Source organism: Abramis brama, assembly GCF_963993115.1.
Source record: "Abramis brama genome assembly, chromosome: 5".
In the NCBI taxonomy this organism is placed as follows: Eukaryota; Metazoa; Chordata; class Actinopteri; order Cypriniformes; family Leuciscidae; genus Abramis; species Abramis brama.
Window position 1 is genome coordinate 1,097,342 of NC_139967.1, and position 23,656 is coordinate 1,120,997.

Here is a 23,656-nt window from a genome sequence, read left to right on the forward strand (position 1 = left end):
AAATACTTTTAGTTATATAACATTTATATAAATAATACGTTCTAACATTATTTTCATGACAACTGACCGCATATTTCTTCACATTACATCAATGCAAAAAAAGGAAAAGAATTAGGCTATATTGTTTAGCTAATTTGTAAAGTAGCATATTTAAAGATCATGCATTTAATTATATTATTTTATTTGTAAAGTAGCATATTTAAAGGTCATGCATTTAAAATATACAGTACTTTTACTGTTGTGTCCTCGTATTACAGTATTGTTACCGGATGAGGGAACATGTTGATACTCAGAATCATATTTCATCATCTCTTCTTTTAGGAAATTACGTTTTCTTGAGATGTTTCACCAGCGGATCCTGATCTCGTCAGATCGCAGAAGGAACACAACACTGAATAAACAGTGACACAATTCTGTTTTATATGCATCGCTGCAAAACAACATTGTGTCTGAGAGAGGTAGGCCTGGAGAAACATGATTTTCCTTTTCAAGTTCTTTCATTAAAATTCTTTGGACAAACAGAAAGAGATTCAAACACATATATTTAAGTAAGTTTCAGATTTCAAGTGTTTCTCAGATGAAAAGGACATTTGTGTCATGTTTAGAGACCTGTGCTGTCCTCTAGTGTCCGTCATTGTGCAGTGACTTTCCTTTCAATTCAACTCAACTCAATTCAATTCGAGTTATAACTGTGAATTAGAATTGACAGAAATAATTCACTGAATTGCAATTCAAAGAAATTCAACACAGTCACAAAAAACATGAATAATAACACCCTGATGTGTAGAATATCTTATATACAGCACAATGAAATTTTAACCACATTGTTTTCAGAATGTGACCGAAACTCATACAGGTTTGGAACAACTTGAGGATGAGTAAATGATGACAGAATTTTTGGGTGAACTGTCCCTTTAAGACAGTTCTATTCTGCTTTTATAGAATCTTTTTGGCATATATGGTTCTTTGAAATTAATTCAAGAAGCCTGGGATTCTATATAGAACTTTCTTCTAAGAGTGGACCCATGGCAGATATTTTTGATTGATTTGTTTTTTTAGAAAACAAGACTTGATATCTTAAAGTCCCCCTGCAGTCAGTAATTGTATCCTTTAAAACTCATCTTTGATCACTAAAATTACATATTTAAACGTTTTTTTACTTGAAAAAAATGTCTTCATGCCTTAAAATATCTTGAATGTAACTCGACACCCTCGCCTCATTTAGTATGTGTGGTTCTGTGAATATGCAAATGAGCCCCGCCTCCACTCACTCACTCAGCTCAGAGATCCACTGGTTGACGATCACACGTTGATCTGATTGGTTACAAGGTAGTTTGTGACGTCAGAAACACCAGCGATTTCAAAGCGTGTTTTTGAGACTGTCTTTGGTTCACTGCAGTTTTAAGGAGGAAATACTCAGCAATGGTGTCGAACAATCATTATTTTTTGCATTGTCGAGATAATGAAGGTCCGAGTGTGTGTGACGGGATCAGGGATCAGTGTGTGACGGGATCAGACAGAGCTGATCATTGTCTCAGACTGTATTAGATTACACACAGAAATAACAGCACAGGCTTTGACTTTATCCTGGCAGAAAATAAGAGAACTGCACCTGTCCTGAGAGCCAGAAAACACACACACACACACACACACACACACACACACACACACACAACTGATCCAATGATGACGATCACTGAAGTCACACAGGAAACGCATCATTCCTGCTCACAAGAACAAACATGAATCTAAAGTTTAGGATCGGTACGATTTTTAATGTTTTTAAAAGAAGTCTCTTCTGCTCACCAAGACTGCATTTATTTGATTAAAAATACAAAAATAAAACCTGTAATATTGTGAAATATTATTCCAATGTAAGTCATCTGTTTTCTCTGTGAATATACAGTAAAGTGTAATTTATTCCTGTGATCAAAGCTGAATTTTCAGCATCATTACTCCAGTCTTCAGTGTCACATGATCCTTCAGAAATCACTCTGATATGATGATTTGATGATCAAGAAACATTTATGATTATTATCAGTGTTGAAAACTGTTGTGTACAATTTTTATTTCAGGATTCTTTGAATAGAAAGTAAAAAAAAAAACAGCATTTATCTGAAATAGAAGCTTTTGTAACATTATAAATGTCTTTACTGTCACTTTTGATCAGTTTAACTCATCCTTGATAAATAAAAGTATTGATTTCTTTCATTTCTTTCCCCCAAAAAATAAAATAAAAAATTCTTATTGACCTCATTGATTTAATTCTTATTGAGCTTTGATCACAGGAATAAATTACACTTTACTATATATTCACATAGAAAACAGATGATTTACAGTGGAATAATATTTCACAATATTACTGTTGTTTTTTTTGTTTGTTTTTCTTAGCAAATAAATGCAGTCTTGGTGAGCAGAAGAGACTTCTTTTAAAAACATTAAAAATCTTCCCGATCCCAAACTTTTGTCTGGTCGTGTGTGTCTAGTCAAACTCGGCTATAATTCCATTATTTACGGAACTGGCTTTTGTTTGTTAAAAGGATTTTACAACAGTAAAAACAGGCCCGAACATGATAAAATCATTTACACTCGCATCAATATTTCATGTCAATTTATTTATTTACCCATTACAGTATTTTGCAGGTAAACGTTGACAGGTAAACATGCCAAGAATATAGTTAATCATATTCGTTAAAAAAAATCGGACCATTCTCACTTCCGTGACCTCAAGTTTCACACCTGTCAATCATAAACCAGTGGGCGTGTCCGAGCGCGCGGGGAGCGCCGTGATTGGCTGAGGCCTGAACGGATTATTCCTGGTCCTTCTCCTCTCCGTGAGTGATGATGTGCACCAGATTCTTGTAGTCCAGGTTTCCCGCAGCATCCGGAGGGAAAGCGCTGAACATCTGCTCCATCTGAAAACCACACGACATCAGTCGGTCAGTCAGTGATGTCACTGTCACCACGGCAACCGTCAGCATCAGCACCGGCCTCACCTCCTCTGTGGAGAATCTGTCCGCTTGTGTGGTCAACATCTCAGTGACACTGAAGAGAAAACATGTCAGCTCAAAATAAACTCAAATCTGGATGTTTATTAGTATTTTTGTCTTGTTTCCAGTCCAAATATCAAGAAATTCTTAAATCAAGATGCATTTACTAGATTAGTAAAATGCTATAAGAAGTTATGTCTTGTTTTCTGTGGAAATAAATCAAAATTAAGTGAGTTTTTGCTTTATCCTTCCCTCGCACTTTGTAACAAATCTTTCCTTCGCGGGTCAAAATGACCCGAAGCCCTAAAATTAGACTTTTTTTTATTTATTTATTTTTTATTATTATTTAATTTTTTATAATATTTTTCGATTTTTTAATGCAAGTTTTTGGGGAGATTTTTTGTTATTTTTTGTTTTATTTACCTTTAAATGACTAGATTTGATCAATAAATAATAAATAAATAGTAATTTAAGCACATTCCTCACATTTAAATTTAAATTAACTCACAATTTCATGCATAACTCTTTTAATTCAGCTCTAAATATCTTACATTGTGTGTCTCTGTCGATCTCTTGTGGAAAAATAATAATATAAGATGATATTTCATGACTCTAGATGTCCTTATAGCTCTATATGGAGTAAATGAGCTGTTTCTCTGGGTCCTAAAGCCAGTTCACTTCAGTGTGCATCAGATACACATGTAGACATTATAAAATCATTTTTTGGTAAAGTTTTAGCATTTTTAGTTTGAATTTTGAGCATTTTGAGGTTTTTCTATGTGAACTGAAGCATTCCTCGCATTCCACTCATTCCTAAGGGGGTCAAATTGAGCCGTGAAAGAAGGATTTGTTACTTTTTTAAAATTTCAACCACAAAAAAATATGTGTGTGTGTGTGTATTCGTCAAGAGTCCTGGGGTCTTGGACCCTCTGATAAACACTGAATGAGTTTCGGGTCAAAATGACCCAAAAATACGCATTTGTTCCAGACAAAATACAGATTTCACCACATTCTTCCCAGAGAACACATTAATAAAGCTGAATCTCCTACTATTCCTTCTTCAGGATGCCCTTGCCTTCAGGATCAAACACTTTGAAGGCGTTCAGGATGGTTTCCTCGGGATCGGCTCCTGTAAGAAACACACACACTCTCGGATTGACAGAACTTTTCACCGTGTCACATGTTCAGTCGAGTCTCCTGAAAACCTGCCTTTGAGTTTCTCTCCGAACATGGTGAGGAAGACGGTGAAGTTGATCGGGCCCGAAGCCTCCTTCAGCATCTCGTCGATCTCCTCCTGCTTCACATTCACCCGTCCTGGACAAACATTTACATTTACAAAGTATCACAAACCTAACCAGATGCAATATGGTAAAGTGATTTATTTTTGTTTTGCCACAAGAGTTTTTAGTCCTATTTCTGTTATTTATTTAACTATTTTATATATAATATCTATATCAGCCGATATCACAGAGAGCTTTTGATAAGAAACAAAGTCTCAGCTTTCAAATTCACTCCAAATTATTATATTATATACAGTATACATACACACACACACACACACACATATATATATATACTGTATATATAGCATACTGTATTTTATCCATTTTTAGTTCAAGCCAAACAAATTGACCCAAAATTAACAATTCATTTTAATATTTAAAAAAGTATTAAAAAAAATTAAACCAACAGCTGGGTTTGTCCATATTTGACCCAAACATGGGTTGAAACAAAATTATATAATTTTAATTGTAATATAAAATGGACTGAATTTTAAAGCTGTGTGTGTGTGTGTGTGTGTGTGTGTGTGTGTGTGTGTGTGTGTGTGTGTGTGTCTAAAAAATGCTGGGTTGTTTCAACCAAATATTTGGGTCAAATATGGACAAAGCTGTTGGTTTATACTGTGTATATATATATATATATATATATATATATATATATATATAATAGTAAATTCATTTACATTTAGTAAAAATTTGTTTTTGTTTTTTATTCAATTTAAATAATAAAATATCTAATTTAGTATATATATATAAACACACACACACACATATAAATATATATACTGTATTTTATCCATTTTTAGTTCAAGCCAAACAAATTAACAATTAATTTTAATATAAACTAACAGCTGGGTTTGTCCATATTTGACCCAAACATGGGTTGAAACAACCCATAATACCCATAAACATAATTTTAATTTTAATATAAAATGGACTGAATTTGAAAGCTGTGTGTGTGTGTGTGTGTGTGTGTGTGTGTGTGTGTGTGTGTGTGTGTGTGTGTGTGTGTGTGTGTGTGAGAGAGTGTGTGTGCGTGTGTGTGTGTGTGTGTGTGTGTTTATATATATAGATAAATAAATACTAGTAAATTCATTTACATTTAGTAAAAATTTGTATATATATACTTATTGTATTTTTTATTACATTTAAATAATAAAATATCTAATTTAGCATATATATATATATATATATATATATATATATATAAACACACACACATGCACACACACATATATATATATATATGTGTGTGTGTGTGTGTGTGTATAAAGTATTAAATATTTCAGCTTGAATTAATTAAATAAGTGGAAAAAAGGATCATTGCACGTGTTTATTTCCTCTGATGTCTTTAGTGTTGTGATGATATGGACTGACCCAGAGCTGCGAACGTGTCTCTCAGGTCGTTCTTGTCTATGAATCCGTCTCTGTTCTGGTCCATGATGGTGAACGCCTGAAACAGAGAGAACAACAACAACTAATCCCAGAGGAAAAGGTTTTCATCATTATCCAAAGCTGAAACCATCAAGAGGATTTTCATCACTTGAAATAAAACATATGGAGCCTTGCACATGACATATATATATATATATATAGTGTATTGATAGTATATTAATAGTATATACAGTACAGTATAGTATAGTATATATATATATATATATATTAATAGTGGCCAATTTGAACTAATTCATTCATTTACTTAAACGGAGTATGCTCAAAAAAAAAGTGAGATACTCCGTATACTGACATTGACTAAAATAAATAAACTAAAAAATAAAACGTATTTATTGTAGCTATTTTCCAAAGTTTAAAATTTTTGTTTACTTTAAGTTGAAATGCTAAAACAACGCATTCTAAATAAACTAAAACATATATAAAAAAAAAACTGTATAGACATATTTTTATACAACAACTAAAACTAATTAAAACATTTTTTTTTTAAACATACAACAAAATGACTAAAACTTTAACTAAAATTAATATAAAAACAAAATATTTCAATAAAATTGAATTCGAAATATTAACAAAAACTACATGAGTGATAATAAAATAACAGCGTTTCAGACTTCAGGAGAGTAATAGAGCTCTGATGTATATTTTCCTGGAGTATACGATGCAACTATAAGTGAATATGAAACGCAGCTCGGATAATCTGGCCTTGTGGGAGTTTGATGAGAACTATTTGAGACATTGTTGAGCTCCCGTCACACAACGCCACACATGTGCCGGTTATCCGGACAGAATTCAGTCAATCTGCTATGTTAAGGAGAGTCTCTATAAATATATATTTCAGCCCTCAATAGGGATCAGACTGGAATATCATATTCCATAGGGAGCTTTACAGAAAGACACGACGGCAGCTGCTCTTTCCAGGAGCCAATCACAATACACTCCGAGAAACTTCTCAATGAAATAAATGCACTATATTTTAGTTCAATAACGTTTTGTATTTTAAGGGGATTTTATGGTACTAAATTATATTTATGTAGTAGTTATGATCCATTTATTCACTTTTTGAGCATAGAGCTGAAAATTAAATTTCCATTTTGAAAGGTTTTTAAAGAAAGTGTCTTTTTAAATAAGATACTTGGCAGATTATTGCAGAGTTGTAAAAAGTAAAACTTAAGAACTTAAAAAAGTTATAGAAGTTATACATTTTTTTTATTGTTAGGAAAAATGCACAAATATACTAATTTAAAGTTTTATATGAAATATTTATATTCCAAAACATGTTTTACTCTACAACTGCAAAAAAAATATATATATATATATATATTTTTTTTATTTATTTTTTTTATTTTTTTATTGCTTTTTTTTTGCAGTCTAACAAAAAAACTTAATCTAAACAAGCTGTGCTCCAAATGTGAGGTTGATATCTCCAAAACGGATCTTTCAGTGAGATGTTGTTCGGCTGCAGTACCAAACGCTTCCACTAGAGGAAACTCGTCTCTCGTTCATTTCCGATGCATTTTATTTGTGACGGCGAGGAGCTCAAGTGTGTCTGTTCTTCTCAGGATCATTTAACCTTTTTTGCGTTCACACAGCAAGTGCCAAAACATGTACCAAGTTTCGTACCAATCTTATGGAATAAAAAAAAAAGAAAAAAGTCCAATTTAAATTTATTCGCTCAAAAATGACCGAAGAGCACCAGAGGGATAATGCATCTGGAAATCATATTTAAATCTGATTCAAAGCCAAATAAACTAAACTAAAACTGCTCAAGCTGTTGAATGTGAATGAATAATATTTGAGCGCTGCAGGTTTTGTGTTTCTGGAGTCTGAAAGCCACTGTCTGCAAGTCATACAGGCTTGATGATGACAGAATATTATACTAAAGAACCTTTAACATCCATGGAAACACTAAAGGTTCTTTTTTTAGCAGAAAACCAGGTCTTTTTTCTTTTTAAATGTTTCTATTTGTTCACTGAAAGGTTGTTTATGGAAGCAGAAATGGTTCTTCAGTGGCATCGCTGAGAAGCTTTATGTTGAAGAGTGTTAAGCTGAAAGCATCAGACCTCCTTGAACTCCTGGATCTGAGCCTGTTCAAACATGGAGAAGACGTTGGAGTTCGCTCCGTCCGCCGACCTCTTCTTCGCTTTCTTGGGAGCCTGCAGACAACACACTCTCCTAAAGAACAAGCTTTTCCTTTTTCATTAAACTTCAGCAACAAAACCTGCTTTAAAGTTCGATTCATTCCCATTAATCAGTTCAAACTGTAAATGAATCAATGATTCAATGAATCAATGATTCAAACTCAGTGATTCATTTGCAGCATCGCTCTATAAGGCATTCGTCAACAAGGGGAAAAGAAAGTTCTTTGTTAATATGAAGGATTTTTCTGTATTGATTTTTTTTACATGTTTTTTTATGATCGTATTTTGAATTGGATTGAGTTTTAAGGTTGAAGTTTGTAAACTGAAAACAAAAAATGTATATTTGTTATTATGTATTGTTATATTGGAGCACGATTATGAAAAACCTTCCTTGATTATTTTTAACAAACGCAACATAAGTGCAGCAAATGAGATGCTAAAATTGAAATGAACATGAATTTGATTCAATATTTACTTCAATTATTTAACACTTTTATTTATTTAACAATATTTACTTTTTACATTTTAGTACATTATTCTTTGATTCATCGCTGGTATGTTTTTGAAACTGACACAAAGAAGAATAACTTATGTAAAGTATTGTTATATTGGACCATGATATGACTCTTACTTGTGATAATTTAAGCGAAAACAGCGTTTTCTTGATTATTTTTATCAAACACAACATAAGCGCATCAAATAAGATGCTGAAAATGAAATGAACACTAATTTTACACAATATTTTCTGACATTATTCTTTGAATGATTCAGTTTCAGCCGATTAATAACTCTGACCGATATATCGGTTGATCTCTAATTAAAACCCGGCAGAATCCCGAAGTCTATCAGCACGAGTGATTCCCAAAGCATCAGTGAATCCCGAGTAAATCTGGATACTCACCATGGCCGATGAGGGATCCCGAATGTTTCTGGACAATGGGTTCGGACGGATGGCCTTTTGTAGATCAGCTGTGCTGTTCGACTGGCCGATATAAATAACACATGCCCTGTTTAGGAGGTGACAGGTAGATGATGATCCTCAATACACACACACACACACACACACACACACACACAAGCGTGATGTAGGAACAACAGTGGTTTAGAATGACAGGAGCTTGTTCTCTGGAGGACAGAAGAAGCGTTCAGCTGTTTGGTGCCGATGATCTCTCCTCACTTCTTTTATTTCAGGGTTTCGCTTTAAGAGCTCAGTAAAGTTTCAGAGTTTCAGAGATTCAGAGTTTCAGAGATTCAGAGATTCAGAGATTCAGAGTTTCAGAGATTCAGAGTTTCAGAGATTCAGAGATTCAGAGTTTCAGAGTTTCAGAGATTCAGAGATTCAGAGTTTCAGAGTTTCAGAGATTCAGAGACTCATACCTGATATTGTTTTCAGGGTTGATCATCATTCAGAACTGAACGGAAGACGCCTCTTCTTCTAAATGATTTGTCTGCTGCACATCGTTATTGTGTTAATAATCCTGAATCAGAATAAGTTCCTCTTGCAGCATCTCTTCTCTTCTCTGATGATGTGGGTGGGGCTATAACCTGTCACTCACATGAGATCAGCCAATAGCAAACCACAATCATCCAATCAATTCCCCACAGACACAATCAAGCCCCGCCCACATTTGATATTGTTCCAGAAGCTGTTTCAGGTATAGATAGACAGACAGACAGACAGACAGACAGATAGATAGATAGATAGATAGATAGATAGATAGATAGATAGATAGATAGATAGATAGATAGATAGTAAATCAGAGTGAATGTCAGTGTCACAGACAGACAGATTCCCGTCTTCATACACACACATACACACTTCATACACACACATACACACTTCATACACACACCCATCAGCTGATAACCCTCTGGGACCGTCACACACACGCGTGTTCACGTGTTCACATGCCAAACCTGTCAGCGGTCAGATGGAGGATGAACTGCAGTCACAAACTCTTAAGTCTAGTCAGTTTGACTATATTTCACGTAAATGTAATTGTATGCTCTTGAGGTCTGGCGGCTGATCTCTGTAATATAAAGCAGAACAAATGATAAAATGCAATCGATACACAGGCCGGTTTCTGGGTCTTTATTTATATTCCTCCGGCTGTGCTGTGAGAAAATCAATATTGGGTTTGTGAGCTTCAAATCAATAAACAGGATCAATAAAACCAATAGAGATGATCAATATGTCATCTGTGACCCTCAAATATAATCTTCAGCTTGCAGGGAGATTTTAGGAGTCATCTGAATTTTGATCATAAAACTGAGAAGAGAATTCTCTGAGAAAAAACTGAGAAATAGGAATTATGGGTTATTAGTTCAGCCAAAAATGAAAATTCTATAATCAGTTCATGGAAAGTGATGGAGTCTCTTCAGAATATTGGGAATAAACCGCTTGATTCATATATAGTTTTAAAATCTCTATGAATGTTTTGAAGCATCAAACTGGTAGTTGCGTAGCCTGTCAATGGAGGGACAGAAATCTCTCAGATTTCATTAAAAATATCTTCATTAGTGTTTCGAAGATGAACGAAAGTCTTACACCGTGTCCTAACTGCACGCGACGCGAGTCACGCGACGCGCGATAAAATCCCTCTTCTCCATGTTAATCAGTGTTTGTCCTAACCGGCCGCGACGGCGACACGCGACGATTCCATTTTAGAAACGGTTTCTATTTTTCTGCGACGTCGCGCTGGAACAACAAACACAAAGTGTGGCGATGATAATCTCAGGTGCTGTTTATGTGCTTTATTTAATGTTAAAAGCGTGTCATGTGACTCTGAATATCATTTAGTGCTCCAGCTTTGAAGCTGTAAAAGCAACAGTGGATAATTCACCTCAGATCTTGAGGTTAAACAAATGGAAACAAGAACGTTCAAACTGTGAACAAACAAGTGTATTCTTTGACAAAGATTGTTTTAGTAACTCAGTAGCCTGTGTAGGCTATTTTATATAATGTTTAAATGGTGTAATATTTGTGAATTTGATTATGTAGCGACTTATCCATGTTCTAGCGAGTGCCGTCGAGATTACTCTCTGGTGCCACGAGACTCCGCCCACACGCTGTTCTGATTGGCTGACTCCGCCCACACGCTGTTCTGATTGGCTGTGGGTTTGATTGATTTTGACGCATCTCGCAGTCGCGTCGCGTCTAGTGTGGACAGGCGTCTGGTTAGGACACGGTGTTTCGGGTTTGGAACGGGTTAGTAAATGATGACAGAATTTTCATTTTTGGGTGAACTAACATGATTTGAAGTATCTTTATATGGCAGAAATAGCAAGATTATGTTATGAATTCAGCCATAGATTCAGAGTGAATCAATAGGCCTAAATGAATAAAATCAAGTGCAAAGTGAAATGTTCATCTAAACTAATCTGAAACAATATTTTGCTAATATTTGTTGACATAATAAATACATGCAATATGTGAACGTTGAAGCATCAAACTGGTAGTTGCGTAGTCTGTCAACGGAGGGACAGAAATCTCTCAGATTTTATTAAAACATATCTTCATTTGTTTCGAAGATGAACGAAAGTCTTACGGGTTTGGAACGGGTTAGTAAATGATGACAGAACTTTAATTTTTGGGTGAAACTAACCATTGAAGATTATGTTTGGAATGGAATACTGCATGCAATCATAATAATAAAAACATGAAACAGTAGTAGAAATACAGTGGAAATATCAATGCTGCTATATAATGATTAACAAAATCCTCATACATTGGAAAAAGTGATTGAAGTATCTTTATATGGCATAAATAGCAAGAGTATGTTATGAATTCAGCTATAGATTCAGAGTGAATTAATAAATTAATAAAATCAAGTGCAATGTGAAATGTTGATCTAAACTATTGGAAGTAATATTTATTGACATAATACATGCAATTCTATATGCTGAAATAGTGCAGATGCATCATAATCTACAACCGGTGCCTGAAGTGAAGGTCATCTCTGCTCTAGATTGATTTATTGATTGATTGATTTATTGATTGATTGATCTAGGCTCCGCCCCCTGCCAGCTGAATTGATTGAGCTCTTTGTTTGCAGGTATTGATTGTTTGGATGAATGTGTGTGTGTTGGTCACTGGGTGTGTTTCTCTCTCTCTCTCTCTCTCTCTCCTCTAGTCTCTGATGTGATGTTAGTTTGGGGAAGCTCGTCGTTCACACACATCATGGAAATACATTAAGATCAAGAGAAGCTTTACACACACAGATACGGTATGTGCGTTTCAGTTTTCTCTCAGGTTAGATGTCAGTCGAGCTCGAGTCTGTGTCTGTACGGTCAGTATAGTGGACACATAACATGGACTTTGCTTTAGAAATGCCGTGTGTGTGAAGAGTATTTAGTGAAATGTATATTTTAGATGCTGTGTAATGTATATGGTTTTCAGCTTTTCACCTTTTGTGCAGTTTCTGACATGTTTTAAAGTACAAATCTTGTTATTGTTTGCTTGTCTGTCGTGATGATCATGTTCTCCAGCATGATTAGATGTTTTTGCGATGAGCATCTCGAGCTTCAGTGGAAGAAGAAAATGTGTAAAAAAGGTCTGAGTCACATGATCAATCACACATGCATTTGATTACATGCATATTTTTTTAGAATTAATTTTTATATTAAATATAAGAGTCTATTAAATTAAATGTGAGTCAGAATCTGATCACACCGTCCTTTTTTGTCTTTGTTATATTTGACTGAAATTTTTTTCAGTGTCTCGTGAGTTTTGAGCTCATTCTTCATATTTGCTCTTATAAAGACTTTGGTCATTGTCAAATCTGAGGCATATTTACATATTTTAAAGACTAAATGTAAATATACTAAATTACTAAATATGAATGTTAATATTCAAAATATATTACTAAATATACAAAATATATTTCTAAATATAAATGTACAAAATATATTACTAAAAATAGAAATATGCAAAATGTATTCCTAAACATAATGTAAATTTACTAAAATGTAAATATACCAAATCTGACTAAATGTAAATAATAAATATAACACTAAATATACCAAATATATTACTAAATATAAATATACCAAATATATTGCTAAATATAAATATATGAATTAAATATACCAAATATATTCTAAATATTCTAAATATACTACTAAATATAAATGTAAGTATCCTAAATATATTGCTAAATATAAATATTCTAAATATAAATGTAAATATACTAAATTTAAATTAAATATACCAAATATATTACTAAATATAAATATTCTAAATATACTACTGAATATAAATGTAAGTATCTTAAATATATAACTATACCAAATATATTACTAAATATAAACAAGTATACTTAATATATTACTAAAAAAAATACTAAATATATTAATAAATTTAAATATAAATGTACTAAATAGATTATTAATAAAATATACACAATATTACTAAATATAAATATACATTTTCTAAATGTATTAAATATAAATATAAATGTAAATATTCTAAATATATTACTAAATATAAATGTAAATATTCTAAATGTATTACTAAATATAAATATACCAAATATATTACTACATATAAATGTAAATATTCTAAATGTATTACTAAATGTAAATATTCCAGATATAATTCTGAATATAAATGTATTTATGTTAAGCGTTAGTTCTTCTGTTAACTGACTGAAAATGATAGTTAGCCTCTCGCTCATTTTCAGCTCTGATGGTCTGGATATGATGAGGATGATGAAGATGTTTGCCAGTAGAGACATTCGTGACCTTCATCATCTGGAAGAGGAAGTGCAGAGACTTCAGGAAGTCCAGGAGAGGTCAGCCAATCACATCGCACTGCTACAGGAAGTCCAGGAGAGATCAGCCAATCACATCGCTCTGCTAAAGGAAGTCCAGGAGAGATCAGCCAATCACATCGCACTGCTTCAACAGCAGCTGGCCAATAAAACACAGGACATCGAGGTAGAAATCAGCTCATTATGACCAGTGTTGACTTTGAAAACTAATGCATTACAATATTGCGTTACTCCCTTAAGCCTCTGGTGCTCTTCGTGTGTCGGTCAAAAATTACCGCATTTATTTTTAATTTCAATGAAATTAATGCACTATATTTTAGTTCGATAATGTTTTTCATTTAATATTTTTAGGGGATTTTATGGTACTAAATTATATTTACGCTGTATTTATAATCCATTTATTCACTTTTTGAGCATAGACCTGAAAATTACATGTCCAGCTTAAACTGTGGTAAATCTTGAATGCTTTAGAGCGACAGACTGAAGTTTGATCTCTTTACAAACACGACACTTGGGAGATTATTGATGAAGTGAAAAAAGTTTTAAAAAGTGAACTTAAAAAAAGTTATCGAATTTTACATTTATTGGTTTTAAAAATTTGCAAAAATACTATTTTCAATTTTTATATGAAATATATATTTTCCAAAATATGTTTTACTCTAAAACTTTGAAAAAATCAAAGCCATAAATCTAAACAAGTTGTGTTCCAAATTTTACCCTGAAATCTCCAAAACGGATCTTTCAGTGAGATGTTGTTCGGCTGCAGTACCAAACGCTTCCACTAGAGGAAACTCGTCTCTCATTCATTTCCAATGCGTCATTTCTGACCGCGAGGAGCTCAAGTGTGGCTATTGTTATCAGGACCATTAAACCTGTTCCAGTCATGGCCATGATTATTGTGTGTGTTCACACAGCAAGAGCCAAAACCTTTACCAAATTTCGGACCATTCCGATGAAGAAAAAAGAAAATAAATGTCAAAAATGACCGAAGAGCACCAAAGGGTTAAAAAGTGACTGATTGTGTTACTTAGTTACTTTTTTAGAAAAGTAATGCAATACATTACTTTTGCGTTACTTTTTTTCACCTGAGCTGGGCTTGTTTTTTATAACAAAAAAGTTATATTTTTGGGCAAATGTAAAGACCCTTTCACTGTTCTGGATAACAGAAGAATAAGATGCAGGAGAAAAGAGTTAAACACTCTTTCTATAATCTATAGTCATTTTTGCTTATGATTTAACTGAATCATCGCAGCAAGTATAGATTAAATGCATAAAAATGTATGTTTTATTTAACATATTTAGCTATTGGAGGTTTGCATAAGTATTCTGATTCTGCATTTCACTGATTTTATTCATTTTGAGGAATATTGAACCTTTTTTTGTGCAAGTGAGATGAGTAAATGCTCACATTTAGTCTAGAACTACAATAATCATCATGTTCACACACACACACACACACACACACACACACACACACACATCTCAACATGAGGACAGGAGAGCTGTCAGTCAATAAATGGGAAAACAAAGAAACTTGCGTTACTAATTTGAAAAAGTAACTCAGATATTTTGTTGTAAATTTTAAAAATAATGCGTTACTTTACTAGTTACTTGAAAAAGTAATCTGATTACGTGACTCAAGTTACTTGTAATGAGTTACACACAACAGTGGTTATGAAGAGTGATTATTAAAGTTACTCGCTCTAACGTGTGTGTGTGTGTGTGTGTGTGTGTGTGTGTGTGTGTGTGTTGTTCATGTTAGAGACTTCAGGCCAAGTTACAGTCGCAACAGGATTATGAGAAGATCAAAACTGAGCTCAGGTAATGCACTCATATTCTGTCCTCATATAATCATCAATAATGTGTTATTAAATCTCTTTATCATCTCGCTCAGGACTCTACGAGCGCGGACACGGACTGAAGAGGATGCGTTCTCCCCTCCGTCAGACTCTGTGGAGAATGGTGACTGTTTCATTACATGAGCATCATTACATGATTGATTGTTTTTATTTAAAAATATTGTTTTCTTATTTTAATTTATTTAAAATAAAATATTTCAGCTTTTTTTTTTTTCAAATTAAATATTTCAGATTTGTTTGGGAGTTTTATTTTGATTGTTATTTTTAAATATTTTCTCTTTATATAATACATTTTAATTTATTTTAAATAATTTCACATTTTTAGTGTTTTACTTTGTTTATTTGAGCTATTTATTTTTAATTTATTTAAAATTAAATATTTTAGCTTTTTGTTTTTTTATTTTTTAACTATTTATTTAAAATTTTCAAATTAAAAATATTTCAGATTTGTTTGCAAATTGTTTTATTTTTATTATTTTTATTTTAAAATATTTTCTCTAATTTTAATTTAAGCATTTAGCAATACGCATAAGCATTTTACTTTGTTTTTATTTAAATGATTTATTAAATTAAAATATGTATTTATTATTTTATAAACCATTTTATCTGAATATACAGCCTCATGTAAAGTCTACATAGTAAAATCTAATGCAACCTTCATTTGCTTTATAAAAACACAGTAAAGTGTTAATGCCTTGGGCATCTTTCATCAATATTTCACCTTTTTAGTTTTGTTTTTTTAATTTTGATTGTTTTTATTTAAAAATATTTATTTATGTACTTACTAATACTGTACTTATTAATTTATTATTTTCTCAACTCACAAATTGATGTATTGTGGCCTATTTTAACTGAATATACAGTCTACATAAACTCTAATTCACATAGAAAGAGAAAACCGGATTAAAAAAATCTTCATTTGCGTTACAAAAACATAGTAAAATGACAGTATATTGTGTTAATGCCTGGTGAATGTTCATCGTCAGATCCTGTGATCCCGAGGGAGTTCAAAACCCCCGAGTTTCATCACTTCTGTGGAAAAGAGGAGCCGTCGAGTGAATCCAAACTTCCAGTGGAAAACACGCGATCTTCTTCATCATCTTCATCATCCGTGAGCCTCCACATGTGTGTTAAAGAAGAGAGCATGTCTGAGTCTGACGGGCTGCTGTACGAGGATGAGGAGGATGATGAGGAAGAGGAGCTGGACACGAGTAGACTCACTCGTCGGGTCAGAGAGACTCTTCAGAAGCACAGCATCGGCCAGCGAGTGTTCGGACACTTCGTGCTGGGACTCTCTCAGGGAACCGTGAGTGATATTCTGGCCCGACCCAAACCCTGGAGGACCCTGACCCGGCGAGGACGAGAACCCTTCCTCAGGATGAAGATGTTTCTGTCGGACCAGACCAGCGTCCAAACGCTCACAGGCATCCAGGAGAGGCTGAGAGGTGAGGTGGTGATGATGATGATGATGATGATGATGACGATGATGATCTCACACTCAACTGGGAAAATATCTTGTTTTCAAAAAGTATGAAAAATAGGGCAAGCTAAACTAAATCATTTAATAAATTTGCTTGTATAATAATATATTATATTTTTATATTATATAATATAATAACATCTTTACAAGGTATATAATATATTATAATATTACTATAATAATAACAATCGTATCAGGTATAATAATAACATCAACAGTAATAATGCATGGATGATTCTTGAAGAATTCTGATGCAGATTTAAAATAAAATTTTCAGCTTTTTTTTTTTTTTTTAATTTTTCAAATGAAATATTTTAGATTTTTGTATGTTTTTATATGTATTTAAATATTTTCTCTAATTTTGATTTATTTAAAATACAATATATATTTTTGCAGCTTTTTAGTGTTTTATTTTGATCGTTTTTATTGTTAAATTATTAAATTAGGTATAGATATATTTGGAAAACAGGTTATATTACAGCTATAAGTATATATGCCAGAACAAAATTGTCTGTTGCACAAAATTGTCCTTAAAACCAAACATGTATATTAATATTACCTTGAAATGCATCTGCCACACAACAAAGTTATCATGCAAAGTCTATTTAAAAAATATTTAATACATTTTAATTCTTTTTTTCAAATAGTCGGGTTGAGCGAATGATTCAATGACTCACTCGTTTCATTACTGGATGATTCAGTGTTTTTGAACGAATCTCTTGAATGAATGATTCAATGACTCACTCATGTTTGAACAGTCTCTTGTCTCCACCTACTGGTGTAACGATGTAATGATTCAATCTTTATTTGAAGCAGAAAGTTACTTTCAAAAGCTGATTTGATCTCTACTGTAGATGTCAGTGTGTATATTGAGTGCAGTTCATGATCCTGACTGTCTCTGTCTCATTCCTGAAGGCATCGTCCCGTGGGTTCGCTCTCCAGAGATGAGCTCAGATCAGGTGATCAGGAACATTCTGGATCAGAACCGTTCCAAGCGTGAGTTCAAGCTCAGCATACGCTGCTTTAAAACAATGGATTATTCTTTGTAAAATTATATGGCTTATCATACATCTACTTAAATATTACATTTAAATATATTTTTTTTACATATAAATGTTTAAACATATTTATTGTAAGTTTAGTGGATTTATGTTTTTATTTATTTCATATTTTTTAAATATGTTTTTAATGCATGATTTAATATTAGTAATTAAGTAACTGTGTGTTTTCTAAAGTCTGTCGTGTGTGTGGAAAAGAATTCTTAAACAGTAATTTAAGTCAATATTTGTGTCTAATTTGAGCAAATTCTGAGAATTTAAAATTTGAGGTTATTAATATCAACAAAATCTTAAGATTTTAACAGAGACATTAATAAAGTTTTATTAAAGGAGATTTTCAAAGAATTATTTTGGCACAATAGCGCCCCCTCCTGTCCGCCGCCCCAATGCACTGCATACCCTGATCACGTGATGATGTGGTGAATCAGGGACGGGTCATGACCCGGGGTCAGTTATCTCCAAGGAAAGCGCAATATGTTACAGTGTCCTTATCAAATTGCAAAATGCTACAATCAAATTAAACGCGTATGAAGTGCAGACTCACATGATCAGCTCAAGATCCAGTGTTTTCAGAGTGGCTCAGATCACAATTTTTTACATTTTAAATCATAAGCGCGCTAAAACACTCCATTGCTCTCTCTAGGCCCATTGTGTTGGATCATTTAGAATTTAGGCAATGTTTTAAAATGTAGTCTTCAACTTTATAGAAAATAGTTATGTTTCCAATACCTTTCACAGAAAGAAAGAAGCTCAAAGAGTGGTTCAAATAAATAAAATAAAATAAATATTAAAATAAATAAATATTCAAGCATAAAACAAAAAACTTGATGGTGTTTCAGTGATGGATGTGGACAGCAGGTCTCAGCGTGGATCAGAGGACGTCATCAGAAACATCCTTCATCAGGCCAAACACGAGATGCGCGTGACGAGCCAGACGCCGGAAGAGGTGCATTGTGGGACACGGGATCCCAGTGTTCAGTCGCCTGCTGATTTTGTCCAAAGCATCATCCGAAAGGTCAAATGTGAGATGGATGAAGACACTCACCCTTTAGCTTCTCCAGCTCCTCTGTCCATCATCACACACTCGTTCCCGACGGACCCGGAGCCGAGGACACAGGTGTGTGTCCAGCAGGAGTGTGTCCAGCAGGTGTGTGTGGGAAGCTGTGAGGATGAGATCCTTGAGTCTCTGGATCTGGACACCGTCAGCATCACACAGAGAGTCAAAGAAGCGCTCGTGGTCAACAACATCGGTGAGACGTCAATAACTGTAACCCAGTTTTTTTTAGAAAACAAGACTTGATATCTTAAAGTCCCCCTGCAGTCAGTAATTGTATCCCTTAAAACTCATCTTTGATCACCAAAAATTACATATTTAAGTGTTTTTACCTTGAAAAAAATGTCTTCATGCCTTAAAATATCTTGACTGTAACTCGACACCCTTGCCTCATTTAGTATGCGTGGTTCTATGAATATGCAAATGAGCCCCGCCTCCACTCACTCACTCAGCTCAGAGATCCACTGGTTGACGATCACACGTTGATCTGATTGGTTACAAGGTAGTTTGTGACGTCAGAAACACCAGCGATTTCAAAGCGTGTTTTTGAGACTGTCTTTGGTTCACTGCAGTTTTAAGGAGGAAATACTCAGCAATGGCGTCGACTTATGAATTTACATAAAAGCTTTAAAAGCTTGATTTTCACCACAAGGGGACTTTAAGGGAATGTTCTCTGAATGTTCTGAAACAAGTTACATTTAAAAAAACAGAACGTTCGCTGAGAAACCCGAGTCAGATCTGAAGACCAGGTCTTGTTATTTTTTACTAAAACTATTAAAAATTGTGTTCAGTAAATAAAATACATAATATTAAATGAAAAACATATTAAAATTGTAGTGTAAAAAGTGTTATTTTAGTATCATTGAAGTACTATTATAGTTTTTATTAATATGTTGAAATATTTTTTTATTAATTATATATATATATATATTTATATATGGGTTAGGGTTAGATAAAATAGTAGATAAAATCTTGCCTTTTTGCGAGAAAAATTATATATATGTGTGTGTGTGTGTGTTTTACTACTTTGATCTCAAGACCCGGTCACTTCAAAAACAGAAACTGCAAAAACGGTAATTTAAGGGAAATAAAGGCAATTCCAAGTGAAATTGTGCACTAAATATTTGTGTAAGATTATAATATGCTTTCTCTTAATGGATAAAATATGATATTTTTTGAAGAAAATTAGAATTGGACAATGTAGCAAAACTTTTAAAATGATTTTTTAATATATGTACACTTATATTTGCGAGTGCCTCGGCTGATGGTGTTGTTGGTTTGGCAGGTCAGCGTGTGTTTGGTGAAGAGGTTCTGGGTTTGACTCAAAGCTCGGTGTCTGAGCTGCTGTCTCACCCCAAACCCTGGACTAAACTCAGTCTGAAAGGAAAGGAGAACTTCATTCGGATGCACCGGTGGCTCCAGGACCCGCACAATGTCCAGAGACTGACCAAGACTGACCAGAGAGGTAAACATTAGAGATGCACGATATATCAGCCACCATATCGGTATCGGCCGATATATGTTCATTTTTAATGTTATCGTTATCGGCCCGATAATAAAATTTGTCCGATATATTAAAGCCGATAAATAATGTATTATTTCCTTCAGCTGAGACTCTTCAGATGCGACTGTTCAACATGAGGGTTTTAAATGATAAAAATACAGTTTAGTATTTTGTCTGCAAGTCTGTCATATCGGCTACATGAATTTATCACGAGAACATTATAATTGTTTGCTTGAGACATGACTTTTAATGGTGAGACTTTTGTTTTTGTAATCAGGCTCTCAAACATTATATACAAATTTGGATTTAGATTTATCGGCCGATATATCGGTTATCGGCTTTCAAATATAAAGAATTATCGGTTATCGGCCAAAATTGTTATATCGATGCATCCCTAGTAAATACATGTTTGGTAGAAGGATATTATTCAGTGCATATCTACAACAACGTGCATGTGAACATTTTCATTTCGTTCTTCTTGTTTGTGCTCACACGTACAGATGAGCTCATTAAAATTACACTGTTATGATAGTTTGATTATAAAGTATATTTGAGACTATAGAATATATAGAGGTGATTCTATAATTGCAGGTACATTTGCTGTCATTCTCATTACTCGTTGTCATGGATCACAAGATACTACAGGCCATAACAATATAATATTTTCTGTAAAAAGTGTCTTTTAAAGCTGAAAATCATGATTTATTGTTGTCTGAATTAGTGTAATTTTCCCCATCATGTATCATTGCGTAATCAAGATATTTTATTTAGTAACTATCGTAACGTACTAGAAGTAACTATCGTTACTTGCAATTAAATTGAATTTATTATCAACGTTTCGGTCCACCGAGAGTTTCTTATCAATTGTTTTTTTTATAAAAGCCCTAAATAGTAATTTTCCTAATTCTACAACATTAAATTGTTTAAAAATAACTTTTATCTTATAAAAATGTGTCCATAAATCTTGGATTTAGATGTATCGGCCAATATATCGGTTATCGGCTTTCAAGAATTATCGGTATCGGCCAAAATGTTGACATCGGTGCATGCCTAGTAAACGCATGTTTGGTGGAAGGGATATTATATTCAGTGCATATCTACAGCAACATGTGCATGTGAACGCTTTAATTCCATTCTTCATCTGAATGGATCTCACTCACAAGTGTTTGCGTATAAATGTGTGCAGCTCGCCTCAAACGTGATTCCCAGCGGCCGTCCGACGCCCCAGGACACGGGTTCTGTCTCTCTGCTGGTTCCGGAGCGTTCGAGGCGATTAAACGGCCTCGTGTGGTTCTGAGCGCTCATGAGAAGGACTCGCTGCGAGCGGCGTATCAGCTGGAGCCGTACCCGTCTCAGTCCACCATCGAGAGACTGGCGTCACAGCTAGCTCTGCAAACTAGCACTGTCAGTAACTGGTTCTACAACTACAGGTAGGTCACCAGTGCTGTGTGTGACTCATTACAAGTAACTTGAGTTATGTAATCAGATTACTTTTTCAAGTAACTCGTAAAGTAACGCATTACTTTTAAAATTTACAACAAAATATCGAAGTTACTTTTTCAAATAAGTAACGCTAGTTACTTTTTCACATTTATTCACTGACAGTTGCATGTTGAGAGAAATAAAGTGAAGAGGTGTTGTGTGTGTGTGTGTGTGTGTGTGAACATGAACATGAAAACATTCAGTATTCCTCAAAATGAATAAAAACAGTAAAATGCAATCTCTGAATTTTGGCTAGAAAAAATAGTAACGCATGTGTAATATAACGCATTACTTTTCATAAAAGTAACGCAATTAGTTACTTTTTTGCGTAACACAATATTGCAATGCATTACTTTTAAAAGTAACTTTCCCCAACACTGGTACAGCTTCAGCTCTGGAAATAAAACAGTTCAATCTTGTTCCCAAATGGAGGATCAAGGAAAAAATAAATATGTGACCCTGGATCACAAAACCAGTCACATGACGCACGGGTATATTTGTGGCAATAGCCAACAAAACATTGTACGGGTCAAAATTATAGATTTTTCTTTTGTGCCAAAAATCATTAGGATATTCAGTAAAGATCATGTTCCATGAAGATATTTTGTAAATTTCCTACCGTAAATATATAAAACATTTATTTGTGTGAATGGATGCAGCACAATCACCAATAGAAATGGACAACTTTAAAGGAGATTTTCTCAATATTTCGATTTTTCTGTACCCTCAGATTCCAGATTTTCAAATAGTTGTATCTCAGCCAAATATTGTCCAATCCTAACAAACCATACATCAATGGAAAGATTATGTATATCTGTAGATCTATAGATCTCAATTTAAAAAAAAATACCCATAAGACTGGTTTTGTGGTCCAGGGTCACATATGATACAAGAGGCGTTATGTAGAACTGAGAAACTCTTGTTTTTAGCGACACCGGTGGCCGTTAAGTGAATTGCAGGAGCAGTTTTTTGTTCTTCGTTTTTTTTGTTCTTCTGGAAATATGTTTAGCAGCGATTTACTGTTAACGAACATCCCGACGCCATATAAAAATGTGGATTTAGATTTATCGGTTATCGGCTTTCAAATATAGAGAATTATCGGTTATCTCTATTGGCCAGAATTGCAAAATGAAAATTCTTACATATAGCCTTTTTAAACCTGCATGAGATTTTTATTTACAAAGTCAGAGAACTAAATGTAATACACTATCCTGTGCTTTGTCTCTGTTCACAGGTCTAGAATTAGGCGAGATGGTTTAATCGAACCAGTACAAACCAGAACAGTTCAAAGTCCAGCCAGTTCAAGTCCGGTTTCAAGCGGTTTAGTCTCAGTCAAACAAGAAGCCTGTGATCCTGAGACGGAGGAGGACACACACCGACACACGTGTGTTTCTGTCGCCGTACAGTCCGTCACTAAAGCTGAAGACCTGAACGAGCTCGTGTCATGAAGGTCTGACCTGTCGAGCGATGAAGAATCATCTCAGGAACAAAACTAGATCTTCTCCAGCTGTGACCCATCTCTGACCCGCCAATTTAGACGTGATTTCAGTATGTTTATCTTTTATTTCATTCATACAGAAAAAGT

At 33.9% G+C, this 23,656-nt stretch overlaps 2 protein-coding genes across 2 annotated transcripts; one reads left to right on the top strand and one right to left on the bottom strand.

The window, feature by feature from the left end:
• Positions 1 to 2,596: 2,596 nt before the first annotated feature.
• Positions 2,597 to 10,701, bottom strand: myl2a (myosin, light chain 2a, regulatory, cardiac, slow). Its single transcript, XM_084114031.1, has 8 exons — positions 9,241 to 10,701; positions 8,765 to 8,870; positions 7,786 to 7,878; positions 5,648 to 5,723; positions 4,200 to 4,304; positions 4,041 to 4,119; positions 2,997 to 3,045; positions 2,597 to 2,915 (listed from the first exon to the last, which is right to left on the bottom strand). Exons 1-8 carry the CDS (start codon positions 9,267 to 9,269, stop codon positions 2,811 to 2,813), a joined length of 642 nt encoding a protein of 213 aa, XP_083970157.1. The 5' UTR covers positions 9,270 to 10,701; the 3' UTR covers positions 2,597 to 2,810.
• A 5,753-nt stretch (positions 10,702 to 16,454) lies between these two features.
• Positions 16,455 to 23,519, top strand: cux2a (cut-like homeobox 2a; the record flags this gene model as incomplete). Its single annotated transcript, XM_084114289.1, has 6 exons — positions 16,455 to 16,938; positions 17,889 to 17,969; positions 18,871 to 19,281; positions 20,371 to 20,550; positions 21,776 to 22,019; positions 23,306 to 23,519. The coding sequence occupies 6 exons, from the start codon at positions 16,455 to 16,457 to the stop codon at positions 23,517 to 23,519; spliced, it is 1,614 nt and encodes a 537-aa protein (XP_083970415.1).
• Positions 23,520 to 23,656: the final 137 nt, after the last annotated feature.